This window comes from Lissotriton helveticus, chromosome 12, assembly GCF_964261635.1.
Source record: "Lissotriton helveticus chromosome 12, aLisHel1.1, whole genome shotgun sequence".
Lineage (NCBI taxonomy): Eukaryota > Metazoa > Chordata > Amphibia > Caudata > Salamandridae > Lissotriton > Lissotriton helveticus.
The window spans coordinates 727,764,600-727,780,706 of record NC_136073.1 but is presented as its reverse complement, the minus strand read 5'-3'; the positions used below and the strand labels follow the sequence as shown (position 1 = coordinate 727,780,706).

The 16,107-nt window shown below is 40.6% G+C and overlaps 1 protein-coding gene across 2 annotated transcripts in view; it reads left to right on the top strand.

Annotated features, from left to right (window-relative positions):
- Positions 1 to 16,107, top strand: part of NUDT17 (nudix hydrolase 17) — a 683,665-nt gene that overhangs the window by 199,607 nt on the left and 467,951 nt on the right. Inside the window, exons 6-7 of one of the 2 annotated variants that reach the window (XM_078669379.1) lie at positions 4,031 to 4,129; positions 4,975 to 5,108. The exons of the other annotated variant lie outside the window; for it this stretch is intronic. Of the exons in view, the coding sequence (XP_078525505.1) occupies positions 4,031 to 4,129; positions 4,975 to 5,108 (233 nt within the window). The remainder of the gene's footprint in view (positions 1 to 4,030; positions 4,130 to 4,974; positions 5,109 to 16,107) is intronic. 2 annotated transcript variants of the gene reach the window in all.

Below are 16,107 nucleotides of genomic sequence, written 5' to 3'. Positions count from 1 at the left end.
TAGAAAAGCAATCAGATGCATGTCCATAGGGGACTTGTGCTTATATTGTTTACATTCTCACCCGTGCTGATGTTCATATTTGAAAAACCTGGTGCTTACATTGCTGAAAATCTGGTGCTTGTTAAATAGTTCAATCTGATTCGTATTTCCGAATCGAACTATTTTCATTTTGATGTAAAATTGTGCATATTTAAAAGACACTGGTGCTATTTGCAAACCATTCCATGCATTCACTCCAATGCTTTGGTACAGGACTAAATTAATAGGAGTTAGTTGTGGTGAACGGGTATGTGAGAAAATGCTCCTGATTAGTCGGATTAATAGATGGGTATTGTTAGGTTGCAGGGGTATGACTGTCAGAGGAAGGAGGTGAGGTTGTGATCTTGTAAATTAGTTCTGGGCAATTTTTTAAAATAGAATAATACAAATAAATGCAAATACAGAGGTAACAGAATAGGTTGTGCTCACAGAGAGGAGGCATGCAGAGGAGAGGAGGGCCACTTGAAAAAAAAGAAGGGAGGTGCCAATCAGAAGTTTTAATTAAAGGGATATTTCATTTTTGATATAACATGGAGTTTGTGGATGCACAATTGTAGAACAAAACAACATTATTTGCCTGTGAAGGTTGTGCTATATTGGGTATTTTGTGGGCAACGCGATATTGAAATTTGTGCTCACATTGTGGCGATTGTGTGTGTGTAATTGGATGTTTACGTAGTTTTGGTAAAACCTGATGCTTAGTTTGGCACACCATGTTGGGATGTAGAAGTGTACTTTAATTGGAACCAGTACTTTAATTTGGCACATTTTGTGCTTATTTTATGATCATATTTTTACACCTTTTATGGCCAATCAAGTTTTTATGGATTAAATATTGATTTTTATGAATAACTGGGAGAGAGAAAGAGAGAGTTTGTGTGAGCGAGTGCATGTGTTCGTTTTTGTTGTTGATGTGTTTGAGACTAATATTTTGGTGTTTCTACTCTGGGCAGCTTTTTCCCACTTAAGCAAATGACTCCCAAGTCAAACATTCTAGGTTCCAATCCAGATTTTTATGAGTCACTACTTTCACCAGTTGAAGTTAAAAAAATAGTTACACAAATATAACAAAAATATTTTGGGTAATACAAATCTTCATAAAGAAATCTGGCTTCATTTTTAACATGTACATTGTATTTTCCTGGCATGTACAGCTCAGTGTACTTTCATCTTCTAATGCCAATAAAGGCAGATTGTGGGTCATTTCTTTGCAATGGGAAGGTTTAACAGGATGGGACACGAATCAGAAGGCTAACCCACAACATTGTGCCCAGCCTTAAAGTGGTTGTGGATAGTTTGATATTTCCTGGCAGGCTGGTTCCCGGATGTACTATTCAGGCCAAATGCTCTGCTCTCCCAGGGTTACCTGAGGTGCAATATACAGTATCTTCAAGCAGCCCACCCTGTTGGCCGGAGTTGGCATTCAGAGAGGTTGAATTAGGAGTTGTCTAGGACAGAAAATGACAGATTGTTTACTATTGTTTTAGGTTGAAGGTCCCTTGCTCAAGGTGAGAGCAGAGTTAATTGGTGTGAGGGTGCGGAATGAGGAGAATGGTAAGGGACCAAACACAGGAGATGGGAAGGGAAGTTAGCTTGTGGAAACATGTATAAAAAGTGTTGTTGGCAAGACTCGCGGTCAGGGATGACCTAATCTAAGGTTGACCAAAATGAGACCTAACAAATTGGTGCCATGCTTCTTGCGGTCCTAGACAAAACAGTGGAAATAAGGTAAGTCTCCTATTACCATATTGTCCTTTTTTACCCTGAAGTGTCAATTCACTACTATAAATGAAGTGCAAATAGTTCTGAGAGGAACTTCTAAATGGCCCAGAGGATGCCTCCCTCTGTAAACTAGAAAGAACAAGGGTCTCTGAGATAGAAGAATAGTATTGGTCTCTCCTGGAGGGGTGAGGACTGCAGGGTTGAGGAAGTGAGCCAATTATCTCTTGTGCAGTCAGGGCAGCAACCTACCAAGCACTTTGTCTCTCACGCCTGCATGTGTCAGTCTGACTAGGGTCTCCGACACTATTTGATAAACACTCGTCTGAAAGGAGCTAGTCTGCCTTTGGTAGGCATTCAGAGTGTGAGGGGGCATGGATAGTGAGTCCATGGTCAAACGTTTGGCTTCCTTCAACCTAATACGAGTAGGTAGGATCTGGACATTTTACTGGATGTGTAGTTTCTGCTCAGGTTGTGAGCCATGATTGCTATTTCACTTCCTCCCTCCTTCATCAGGTATATTTATTCATCAGTAGGCACTAGCCTTGCCTTTAAAAATGAATCAAGAAATAACTAAATACAATAAAATAATGCAGCTCCTTAAGTCACAAATTCACATTCTTGCCCTTTTGATATCCGTTTACTCATTTAACAACATCTCTGCCTGACACATCTCACCCTCTCGGTTATTCAGCCTTCTCTGATGACCCCCCTTTTTGTTGTAAAGGCACTCTGCAACCCATTACCCCCATGGCTACACTGGTTAGTCTCCATTACATTTATAATTTGTGCTTCTATATCATGTACTGTCACCTACAACATTGCCTGGTGCTGCTTCCCATAACACAATAACTGCACCATTTTGGTCATCAGACACTACATTAAAATATTTTTCACATAGGTTTAAAATGAAAACAACCTTCTTTCCATCCATGCACCCTACACCCTAGCTAAGGGTGTGGATCAGCGCTTCAGCACCTTCACTCAGTATGTTACAGTTGGCTTCATGTTGTTTCTTTGTTCCACTGATTATTTGGGAGCAATCAGCTGGTCCACTAAAAAAGTGATTAAGGAGGACATTTCATTGATTGATTTCAACTTTTTCTTTTTTTTTTTTTTAAATATATTTATTACATTTTCCAAGAATTTTCCTAATATTCCATCATATGTTTACAGCACATTCCAATTTCTCAGGTAATTGTATATACATTTCATATCATTATAACAAAAAGAATTGAACCAACAAACGAATATGGAATACATGTTATATCACACTTTTCCTTATATTATTCAAGGTTTATCCTGCTGTTTTTCCACCTCAGAATAGGTTGCCAAATTCTTTTCCCTAATGCCTTAGCCCTTCTGCCTTTCCTCTCATATATTGCTTTTTCTAGATTGTATATAGTGAGAAGGCTGGCAATCCAATCTGCAAATAGTGGGGGAGCCTTGTTCAGCCAGTTCCTTGCTATGCAGATGCGATACACTGCCATTGAAACAAAAATAAACTCTACTGACGTAGCTTCTGCCATGTCTACCACCCCTAGAATAATTAGTTCATCTATAAGTTTAATCTTAAGCCTAAGTGTTTTGTCAAAAAACTCTTCTATGGCCATTTTCAAAGTAAACAATTGTGGGCACTGCGAGAACATATGTACAATGATTTCAACTTTTTCATTGATTAATTTAGAACATTTACTGAAATATTGCTTTTTTTCTCATTTAGTGGCATTTTATTTTTACATTTTGCATTTATTCTACTTACATTCTTCTGAGGCTGACCTAGCAAGTGATCCAGTGCTAGTTCTGAAAACAGTCTTGTGGCAGGTCAGCGTGGTGTTTAATCATATGGATTTCTGTGCCTATTATATATACAATGTTACATTTATGTTTTCTTTTAAGTGTTTACAATTTGTCAAGGAACAATCTGTTATTTACTTTTTATTTTGCTTTTTTTTATTGTATTGCACTGCAGTTGCCTTGAATAAAAGTACATTATTAAACTGATATATGCAAAAATAAAAGGAGGCAAAATTGCTTGCAAGGATGTTCCTACTAGAATGTAGAGTGAGAAGTAAGGCGGTGTTGCTATCTGAAGAATAACTAAAAGAGCAGCAAGTGATTCTCTGGTTTAAGTGTTAGAGGCAATATGATGCTTCTTTGAAGGCCAATTTATTTCTTGTTCTGGTGGTGTTTGATTAATTGGATGCATATTCCTGAGAAAATGGCTAATTGGCTTCTATATGGTTCCTTTAGTATATTTTCACTTTTCCAGTCTGTTTTTCCTCCTCTGCTGAGCCGAGGTTTACCCACAAGACACCATGTTGTGGTATACGCACACATCCGATCCGGGGAGACGCACCACAAGCTGCAGGTAAGAAATTTGCAATTTGCAAAGAGCATCCATGAAGGTGTCCAGTGTAGATAAGGATACAAGTGATTTACAAAATGTGGGAGCAAAAGCAGAATTTACTGGAAGAGGAGTATGGACTGGGGAAAAGGTGGGGGAGGAGAACTGTTCTAGGTTACTTTGAATATTATGTCTACATTTGTCACCAAGAAGCGATGATATCACAAAATGAAGTCACAATGCCTGTGTAATTTCAGGAGTGTTATTGACACGTTCTGTGGGGTTCTGCCGGACTAGACTATCATTCTGTACAAAGGTCCCCTTAGAGATTGGAGGTTTACGTGGTAAGAGCAGAGGACTCCGTATAAAGGGGTTTGACAACTAATTTGCTAACCAAATATGACAGAAATTGTGGTCAAACCTGCCTCTGGGAGAGCAATTCCAGTAAACTGGCTTCTGTATAGGTCTGGAAGGCATATGAGACTAAAGAATCTACTAATGTGATCCTTGGCATTACAGAGTAGCACTCCCCCATGTTTTACCTACTTGCAATATTGTCTTGTCACTAGAATGATTCCTGTAGTTGTGCATGTATTGTTAACAAGAACATATTTGCAGAAGAAAGGCTATTATAGTTCCAATAGTTAGCATCTGATAGTTACATCCATGAGAGGTAAACGGAAACACAATTTGCCACCTAGGGAAGAGTTAAATGGCAGGGAAAAAGGCAGAGGTATTTAGAAAGTTGCCTTAGAGGCAAGTAACTTTCATCACTGAGCCAAGAAACTACATTTACACTTACAGAAAAAATGTAAAGCTTTTCCAAACCATGCAACCTTTCCTAATATGTTCATCTTTTTTCTCATCAGGAAAGGCTAAATCCAGATGAGAGTGAGGTCAGTGCCTGCGCTTGGCTGGACAGCAGCATGGTGAAGCTAATAGTCTTGTCAAATAAAGAAGCAAATCTTACTGGAAGCCCTCAGCATATGCCTCCAGCTATTGGGTGAGGTCAATCACATGTCTTCATCATCACTGCTTGAATATAAAAAACAAAGTATAAATCCCACCCAGCAACACCACAGAACACCTCCTTCTAATCACACTCCTATGCATCGGGCCTACATCTGCTATTGTCCCTAATGTGTGAAGTGCTCCATTATAAACACACAGCTATGTTTTGCGTGAACCAGTGGCCAATAAAGAGCTTCAGCAAAATCTGGATGTGGGCAGTTTAGTCCCTACTCTCTGTGTTCCCTCCCTTAGGTTCCACTCTCCTGATGTACAGTGAGTTGAAGCCCGTATTTAACATCTGAATGCCTTGGCCTCCCTAAACCTGGCCACCCTCATGGGCCATTCTGTCAGCATGTCCCCAGTGGGATAGCTTATCTAGCAAATATAGGTCTGAGCAAACTCAGATGCACAGTCCTTGGACTGTTTGTATGCAGGATTTATAGCTATTAACTGCCCTCCTAGCCTATCCAAAAACACTCAAAAAAATCACAAACATAAAATACTCATCCGAAATTAAACTCTCATCATAGACACCTAACTTTGTTAAAATAAATGTATTCTATTGAATCACCTAATCTTCATTCCAAATTGGTGTGCTCAATGGAGGAAAATGCTATTATCGCTACTCAAAACCACCTCCACCAAGAACATACCACACACCCAATATCGTGCCCTCAGCTTTATACAATATGGAAGCTTCCATCTCCATCTATAACATGCTCATTCAATCTTCTGATCACAAACTTCATCTCTTCTGTACTCTCTTCTCTCACGTCAAGTACAAGCTAAACACATACATTGCCCTGCCCTCCCCTTTGCAACAACCCACTGGCTCCCCTCCGCTTGATAACCTCACCTATCCGCCCCCCCCCCCTCACCATTTTTTCCTCCTCTCCCCCCTGGTGAACACCAACACATCCATGAGCACTACTACAGTCCATCATACCCTTTCCTCTATTGATAATGTTGACACTGCCATGCAGCACAAACTCCCTGACCACACTACCTCACACCCCTATATAGCACCCAGTACCAATTCCCCTATTAATCAGGACAATATTTATTCCACTACCCTATAAACCTACCAATGTCGCCTAGATCTCCATATTGCAGTGCACACTCCAGCCTGGAACCGATCTGGAAACCTGATTCACATCTTACACACTCTACGCTTACCAACATAAAATCTGAATTACAGTAGATTAGGGCTGGCATCCTTCAATTAGTACATATCACCTCCAACGTGGAGAATCACTGATCCCTTCACATGACTCACCTCCAGAATCTCAACTTCCTATTCTCCAGTTCCCACACTGCTCCTAAACCTGCCAATATCTGGACACCGCAACCCAGTTGGAGCTGCAAGCCGAATCGTGACCACTCTACCTGACCCAATAGGATAGTTAGACAGTTATTGAACAACTATATCCTCTCCCTCCTGGCAACTTATGTTAATGTTCCTACCGACCACGTGATACCTGCTGGAAGAAATCAAACTATTATTACCCACCCTCTTAGGGAACCCCACCCTAACGCCAGGTTCATCAATAAAAAGAACCTCAAACAAGTGCCTATCTCACATTATTCTACTATCACCATAAAAACATCTCTTGAATGTGCATCAATCAACTTTCACTCAGCAGTAAAATACATGGCTGACATAGCTGATATTTTATTTAAACTTGACATCCTTATGCTAACTGAAAGCTGGTTGAATATTGCACATCCCCAATTCAGGACATACTAGTCCCTTCCAGTCATAACATCATCAGATTAGACCGTTCAGGTCGCTCCGGGGGAGCCTATCCTGTATGCACAGGACTACATTAACTATGAGGCAAATGCACTCTCCATCGCTTCCATCCTGCAAATACCTTAGGATCAACATTACCACCAGCGACAACTCCACATGCTCTCTCTACACGGTACACCACCCTCCCAGCGACAACCACACATTCATCGAAAAGATCATCTCCTCCAATAACGAAGAGCGTATCAATCAGATTATTCTTGCTAACTTAAACATACACTGTAACAACACTAGTGACCCTCTTCTGAACAGTTTGAAATCCTTCCTCTATGGGACGTCACCCATATCCAACCCTGTAACAGCCTCACCCATAACAGAGGGGCTACTTTAGATCTAATCATTGCAAAAGAAAACATCATTTAAATTGAATATATCCTTTCCTGTAACTGGACCATCCATCACTGCATCACATTCTTCATCTCTGAAAAAGCAGTTACCTCTAAGGGACAACCTATGAAAGCCAAACAATGGGTAAGACACACTTGAAACATCAGCTCACTCACTCTGTTGGCTATTAGTCAGTGCAACCTGCCCCCCCCCCAACATGCATGACACCCATGACTGCACTGAACACTTTTTTTACTCCATGACAAACATTATGGACACCATTGCCCCCAAACAACAAAAGAGAGTCCCGCTCAAAAGATCCAACCCATGGTTCAGTTGTAACTTCAAAGAAGAAAACGAGGCCTCACACTCGCTGAAATAACATGGAGACACTCCATCTCTGTCTAACCTCAAAGTGCTAAGAATTTAGTCAAAAACAAATTGTACAGGAAAAGTAATGCCCTATCTCCTGACATCAAAGCCATACATAACTGTGAAACGTTTGTCTCCTTCTTTGCAGAGAAAACCATGATAATCAACATCTTGATATTTAATGCTTTGAAACACCTACAGTGTACACCCACCTTCACCCCACTAATGTTCAGGAAGTAGGCCCAACTTCTTTCCACAAACCTAAAAACAATGCTGCATGGTCCATCTTCAGAATCTTTGATGAAAGTGACATCTCAAACCGCCTAACTTCTCTGAAATACTCCAACCACTTCAACAATTCTCTTCCCACCCAAACTACTAAATGAGCCTAGACCCCTCTCGCTCCCCTTATGGACTAGGATTATCAATGCTGCACTTACACAAGGCGTCATACCTGAATGCATAAATAGCAGACAACTTATTCCTATTCTAAAAAAAAACAAGCGCAAATCAACCTTGTTCCCAACAACCACCCAACTTTAGCCAAACTCCTAGAAAAATGTGTGCATTTACAGCTTTGCAATCACTTTGAGCAATTCAATTAACTGGACCATTGCTGATCCGGTTTCAGACCTGTTCATTGCACTGAAACTGCCCTGGTCCATATTGTCAATGACGCTCTATCTGCACTCAATCAGAATGAATCTTGTTCACTAATCCTACTCGACTATAAGCTGCGTTCGACACTGTGACTCATGAAACCCTTTTGAACCTATTAGTACACAGGATGGGTATTTCCAGTATCGTACTAAAATGGTTCTCCTTCTTCCTTCATATATATATGTAAAGTAACACTCCCGGGCATATATTTAAAGCAATTAACCAATAGATTAAACAAACAAACTAGTACAGTTTAGAAAATATACATTTTTAATTTGATTAAAAAAGATACAATAAAAGTCAGTGCATTGATCAGATTTGATAAAAAGATTATATAATGATACAAGTGTATTCACAAGAAAATTTAATTTAAAAGGAGGTTAGGTGGCATCCGGTCGACGCGTTTCGACATAAAAATATGCCTTCATCGGGACTTTAACCATCCAATTTCTGTAAAAAAGATTATAACAATGGTTTACTTATTTCGCCTTCCATCATGAAATAATATAACTGAGCTAGTTCCAGTTTGTTACAACATTCTATTGGTATAACATTATTTTCACATTTATGATGTACCGCTTTATATACAAATGTTTTACACCTATGCATATACAGATTATCAGGACCAAGCCATACTGTATTGTGTACAAGCAAACAAGGAGGTATGATACCCAGAATTCGATTATTTGCCAAAATACAAAAGTTGACACCTTTAGGCTGACGACATTCTTATATATTATTACATCAGCAAGTACTGCTCCCAAGTTATCACATTTAATGATTCAAATGATGAATGTCATCCATTTGCCTGATACATTTCAGCATTTCAATTGTTTTTTGTTTGCGTGTGGCTTTTTCTATAACATAGACCCTACTAATTATTGAGTACAGAAAAAGTTAAAGGATAGAAAAAAAGAAGAAGAAAAGAAAATTTAGTATTTAATACACTCTTTCATTTTATGTCCCTATTTCTAGGAATTCTGTTTAATGATTATATACACTAGTTTATTGAGGTCTACAGAGACAAATTTTCATACATCTCATTTTCTTACCTAAACTTGTACTAATGTACAAGGACAATACTGTTCTCTATTTTTCAAACTGCAGTACGGCTGTATAGGTGCTGTATCCTCGAGTTCAAAACTAGGTGGATTATTTACAGTTTTCTAAAAACCAAAATAACATGCGGGTAAGCCATAGGTCAAAAGTCCAATTTCCTTATTTCAAAACTTTATTGATACGCCCACGAGATTACACATAACAGCTCACCTTGCATCTATGTAAAGAGTTCCATAGGGGCATTCATAGCCTGAAGTCTTTTTAGTTTACGAACAGATGACAATATCCTATGAGTCAAAACATATGTTTTGGTTAATGACAACTGTAGTTCTTATCTATTTATCAAAAGAGACATATTATTGGCTTTCTTACCCCTGAAAAATTATAGTATGTTCTTCATCTGGGGTCTTTTTAGCGATATGATACCTTCTTCCTTCACAACAGATCTCAACGTGTCCTAATCCATCACTCCCTTTTCAATCAGTTGCCAGTTACACTAGGCGTCCCACAAGGTTCTATTCTCTCCCCAACACTGTTCAACCTTTACATGGAGCCCTTGACTGAACTCACTCTCTCACATCTCCTATCACATGTATGCAGATGATATTCAACTCTACATGTAACTTTCCACACCCTAGTACATCAGCACCCTTAGTAACACCTTGACAAAAATGCAACATTGGCTGACTTGTAACCATCTCAAACTCAATGCCCTCAAAACAGAATTCTTTTTGATCTCACCACCAAGTTGCACCCCTAACATCACTGACTGGCTTCCACATCTTACTGCCCTGAACTGTACCCCCCACATCATTGACTCTGCTAAAGCCAGCGGAATAATCTTGGATAATACTCTCTCCATGCAAGAGCACATCAGTGCCGCCACCAGAGGTGCTAACCATCAACTACATGCATTTAAGAAACTAAAACCTTCCTTCCCATTGCAGATCTCAAAACAGTTGTTCAAGTACTTGTCATATCCAAATTAGACTATGGAAGTGCCACCTTCATAGACATCTCAAAAAGTAAACTCATGCGGCTAAAGACCATCGGCATTACGGCTCATCACTGACTTCAAACAAAATAAGAGATCATATCTCCCCTGACCTTCATTCTCTAAAATGGTTACCTTTTGAGCCCAGGATCCATCTCAGAAATGCCTGTATGACCCTTTATTTTACCTACTTTATAAACTTTATTTCGCAGTTCAAATGAATTGCATAAAAGTACACATTTTAAAATGATGACATTAAAAAGGAATACATTAAAACAAGCAGGCAATCAATACCATTTTTTTTAAAAGAGAATACAGTGCAAAGTTTTGAATGATAACCATTACACTGAAGGGTTAACTAAAAATAAAAACACAGATATGTTTAGCAGTCGAGCTGTGTCGTTGGCAAGTAGTTATTTAAGGTGCTATAGATAAAGTGCAAGGGGCCTTACGAATTCTCAACACAGCCAATAAAAAGGAAGCTAGTGCAAAGCAAACCAATGGGGTATCTAAAGAATAAAATAGAGTGAGGGCTGCAGCTACTGTTTGTGTTGAGAATTTTTGTAAAGCAGGACAATAAAATCCTTCCTCTCTTTTAAATAAAATGTGCAAAAGAGGAGGAAGTGTGACGTCAATTTGGCTGACACAATCAAAGGCCTTGGATAAGTCCATACATGCCAAATGCTTTTGAGCATTTTTTGCTCTTGTATATTTACCAATTGTAAGAGTCAAATTTAGACACTGATCCATACAGCCTGCATCATAACTAGGGCTCACAGTTTTATGGTATTTATATTTTTGTAATTTCCGTCTGTATATATCCATATTTATTTTTTGCTAATTTTACCTGTATTTATCCATATTTATTTTAGGTTTTGTGAAACAATTAAGCTGAAATGTGTATATTTCTGCATTTATTTAACCAGTTAATGTGCACTTATGCCTGAAGTGCTGACAGATTTCAATGATATATACACACTCCGATGGTAAAATTTGCATTTGTAAGAAAATATGTAAATTTTAATAACAAGGTTGTGCTACTGCTGTTTAAGGCTCTTGACTAAAATCCCTATATTTTTTAATCCCCTTTCCAGCCATTTCGCACAGCTATTGGTCTGGCAGTCATGACTGACAGCATTTAGAATCACTCAAAAACAACCCAATTTCTGCTTTTATCCACACTTAAAAATAAATACGCACCTGAAAATAAATGGTTTTTTGTCTGTATTTATCTGTACAAATCAGTAAAAACGGAAAACAGGGAGCCTTAATCACAACATCCCCTCTTACCTGCCCTATAAATCGACCCTACCTGGTGGAAACAGAACTTCCAGAAGCACAAGTTACTTACTACTTAAGCCACAAAAATTAATCAAAAAGAAAACCTATATTCGATCCTTCTCTGGATGTCCCTTAAATTTGGAACTCTCTTCTGCTAAAGACCAGGTGGAACCCCTCCTCCTCCTTCAGAAAAGAAGTAAAACTTCTACCAGCCAACAGATTTCTCCGATTTTAAGGCTACACCTCCTTCTCAATTGTGACACCTACCTGCCCATGTGAGGCCTCATCTATTCAGGCCCACCCACATCTCTGACATCTGCACTGTCTGTCTGTTTCTCAACCTTCCACACACCACCCTGACTCCAGCCAGACTCTGTTTCTCCTATGACTATATGTGCCTATCTTTGTCTTTCTTAATATTTTAACTTTATTCGCTCATGCATCTTTCGTCATATGCCCTTCTCCACTTTTATGTATATAGCATATCGTAAAACATAATTTAGATATTATTGTAAAGTTATCTGTCACCCGAAAGAGTTTTGTTCGCGCTATAGAAAACATTTTAAATTAAAAAAATAAAGCAACCAAATGCTAACAGCCCATCAGCTCTTTGATCATGCATTCATGATGTTTGAGTCAGTCTCAAGTGGTGCCCTCCAGCTCTGATGGTTGGCCTCATCCGCACGCATTCCATGGCCACCGGATTCCACTGCCAGTTGATTGGGCTCCACAAAGCCCACTGAACATTTAGAACCTTGTCTTTTCCGTGTTGCAAGTTCTAAACTCCTTTGGCTGGGAGATCTCTTATCATGAACCGCATCTCTGTTTAACAGTCCCACATCCATCTAACCAGTTCACATGTCCTCCAGGGTTAGGAAGAGCCTTGTTGTCCCATCCTCAAGGATGTGCACCTTGGATGGAGTTAGAGTCCTATATTTATTACCTAAGTTTCTTTTTTTGGCTAAGTCAAAGCTCCTTGTCTGCGGGGCCCTAGCCAGGTAAAAGAAAAGAAAAACCTTTTTTATTAGAGGCATGTGTGCTGTAGATACACATGCTGTGCATAGGTCCACCATCTTGTGTTTGGCTCGGATGACTACAAGTTGTTTTTCTTCGAATAAGTTGCTCAAGTCACAAGATTGTGTGACTCCTCCCTTTGGTGATAGTGCACATGGGCATCGGCTCCATAGTTAGATATTTTTTTCCACCAACAGGTTTGGATGTAATCTCTTACGCTCCGGTTTGAGACTCTCTCCAGCTTCCATCGGTTCGCTAACAAGGAGTTCAAATCTACGGTATTGTATCGATCTTTTTACTACACTTGCATTCAGAGCGAATACATATTTGTGGAACGATGTCTTCAACTCCCTTCCACAGCCTATGGGCCACACCCGGTCGGGCCTCTTCAACTTCCAAAGAAATCTTCAGGATTGAACTGCTGATGGAACGTATTCCAATACGTTTTTGTCCGAATTGCCACTCGAAGTATCCTCACAATGAACAGCATTCCGTTTGCAATTTATGCCTCTCGCTCGATAATCAAGAGGAAAACTGTGAGGCCTGCAGATCTTTTCAGTCCAAAAAGATACTCTGAGACCGACGTGCCCGTCGCCAAGAAATGCTATGTATACAGGCAGACGACTCACCGAACATCTTCGGTCGACAAAAGGAAGAAGAGGAAGCCTCAGCAGCTCAAGAGGAATTTATTTATTTATTTATTTTATTTATTTTAAAAGTTTTATATAGCGCTGGCTAGACCCGGAGGTATCAGAGCGCTTTACATGAGCTTCAGATCATAGTTACAAGTTACATCGTTACAAAGGTTACACAGTTCTTAAAGCATGGAAACATAGTTACTTGTAAGGTCGAGAAAAACAATAAGCACAAATACGTAAGGGGAAAAGAAGGCAAGGTGAGAGATTCAGGGGGGGTTGGAGTAGGGGAAGTAGACAGATAAAGAAGGTGGGAAAGAGGAGGGGAGGGGAGGGTGAGAGACCCAGCATGGGGAGAAGAGGGGAAGGGTGACGGGGACACAAACCGGTAGATGAGTCAAGGCAACCTCCAAAGTCCAGTAAGCTGTGATCCCAAGGGAAGAGGTATCCCTTCCCTATCTCAATTGCGAGAGGCTCCCTTTGCGCAGTGGACTCTCTCAGAGAGGTCTCTGAGACTCCAAGGCCTACATCCTGGATCCTTCCCCAAAAAGGGGAGAGGGAGTGCTCTGGCAAGGGGTGCCATACCGTACCTCAAGTGTGAGTGGCTCCCTTGGCGCAGTGGACTCACTCAGCGGGTTCGCTAAGACTCCAGAGTATAAATATTGGATCTTTCCCCAACAAGGGGAGAAGGAGTGCTTAGTCAAAGGGCACAAAGGACAGGGGGTAGGCAGAGTAGCAGGCAAGGGGAGAGATTCAGGGGAGAGAGGATAGGGGCTAGGGAAGAGACAATAAGGAGAGACGAAAAGAAGTCTGCCTAAAGACCGACTGGGTAGGTGACGACCAAGGAGGGAATCCAAGGCCCATTTCCCCTATAGCTAAACCAAGTAGCTCCATCGGGCATCAGACAAAATAGTTCTGTCTCAAAACATTGAGAGAAGAGGGAGAGAGAGACATAGAGTGAGGATGCGGTAGGAGACGATAGGAGAGACGACAGGAAGTGCAACAATGTGGTTTAACAATATACTAGAAGAAGATCAACAAGTAAACATTAAATCAAACAATCAGCAATAGAATTAGGGGAGGAGTGAAAGGCGAGAGAAAGTAGTGGGGGGTAGGGGAGGAGAGGGAGTGAGGATAAGGGAAGAGACAACCATAGAGACGAAAGGAAGTCTGTCTAAGGTTCACAGAAAAACAGGGTGGGGACAAAGGGCAAGGGCATGTGAGGACAGAGGACAGAAGCTGGAAAGAGTAGGAGCGGAGAGGGGGGAAAGGTTGCATAAGGTGCATAAGGTTTGAACAGACAGAGGCACGTATCTCCTGCCAGGGGGCTGTATTGTCTTGTTGGAGAATGCGGGCAGTGAGACTCTGTTCATCTCCGATGGGTGAAAAAGCTGGCGTAAGCGAGTCCTTTGTTTCTAAGTTTAAGTCTTTATTGGTGGCCATTTTAGGGTCAGGCGGCCCCTTCTCAGTAGTGCGAGCTGGGGCTTTACAACAGTTGCTGGTTTGCTGATATTGACATCCCTCTAGCCCAACACGGAGGTCATCTCCCTGTCAGCAATCCATCCATCAATGACATAGAACAGGATTCAGCCAGTCTCAATTTGGTTAAAAAACATCAGACTGTGAGTGCTATTGTCCCTTATCCCAACACTAAAGAATCAGTTCCATCAAAAACAAGCATTTGCAATGCAATAGGTCTCGCATTCACGCAAGTTTGAGCTATTGACATTGTAAATGACAATGTCTTTTATTTATGTTTTGGGTTTTAAAACGCATTGTCATTTATAATACTAATAGCTTAAACTGCAGATGCGAGACCTATTGCATTGCAATAAAAGGCCTTCTCAACTGCTTCTTATGTTGTAAATATCAGAGGAACATAAAACAGTCCATGACCAGTAAGTGTGAGTCCTCTTGAAGGGATATAGTATTTGGAGAGTCTATAGGGAACGATAGCTGGATTGTGGGCCAGCGTGTTGTTTATATATCATTCCTGTTGCTGGAGAGATCTTCCCTCCCTGATCCCGAATTCTTCCTGATTTACCCAGTACTGCCAATCTACATGGTGTGCGCCACATTGGCCAGAAAGTGCAAGGAGTGGTGACCTTGTCAGAGCCCTCCTGTCTGGTGCATGAACAAGATCTTCGGCCCGGCTTGAGGCAATTGGAGGTAGCGCCAACATCAATCAAGGAAGCTAAGATGGAGTCACTGTACTCTCAGCTCAACTGATTTTGCCACTTGGCTTTCCCTCTGACCCAAACAGAAAATTCACCTTTCAAACAAGTTGCGTGACCACTATTGTCGTATCAGTGAGTATTTACATCGTGGTGCAAGTTTCCAAACTTCTCAGTCAATGTTTGTTTCGCCCTTCAAATGGGACCTCTGTCACCTCTCCTTCATATTCAACAGCCTGACCTGACTAAAAGGCTGCCCAAAGTAGCATTACAAGGTCTGAGGCAAGGAGAGAAGTAATAACGAGTATAGCACAGTTGCGGTTAACAACTAAAGAGGAGCACCAGAACATGCATAATAAAAGTAGCAGGGAATTTTTAAAAAAGAGGGCGGCGGTGTATGAAAATCAATAAACCAAAGCCCCAAATGTAAACAAGTTGAGTGTGGCTGTAGATCAACCCTATGTCTTTCTGATTTAAAAACAAATAATGAAACTGAAGTCATGTGTACACAGACCGATTGAAGAAGTGGCAATTGTGGATGCATGCAGACCAATAATGAGACGAGAAGTGTCCTGTATCTTGAAATTGATATGAAATCACTTGGCATGCTGTAATTAGACCAAGAAAACGATCTCCGACAGCTGCGCCAACGCAGTACTCAAATA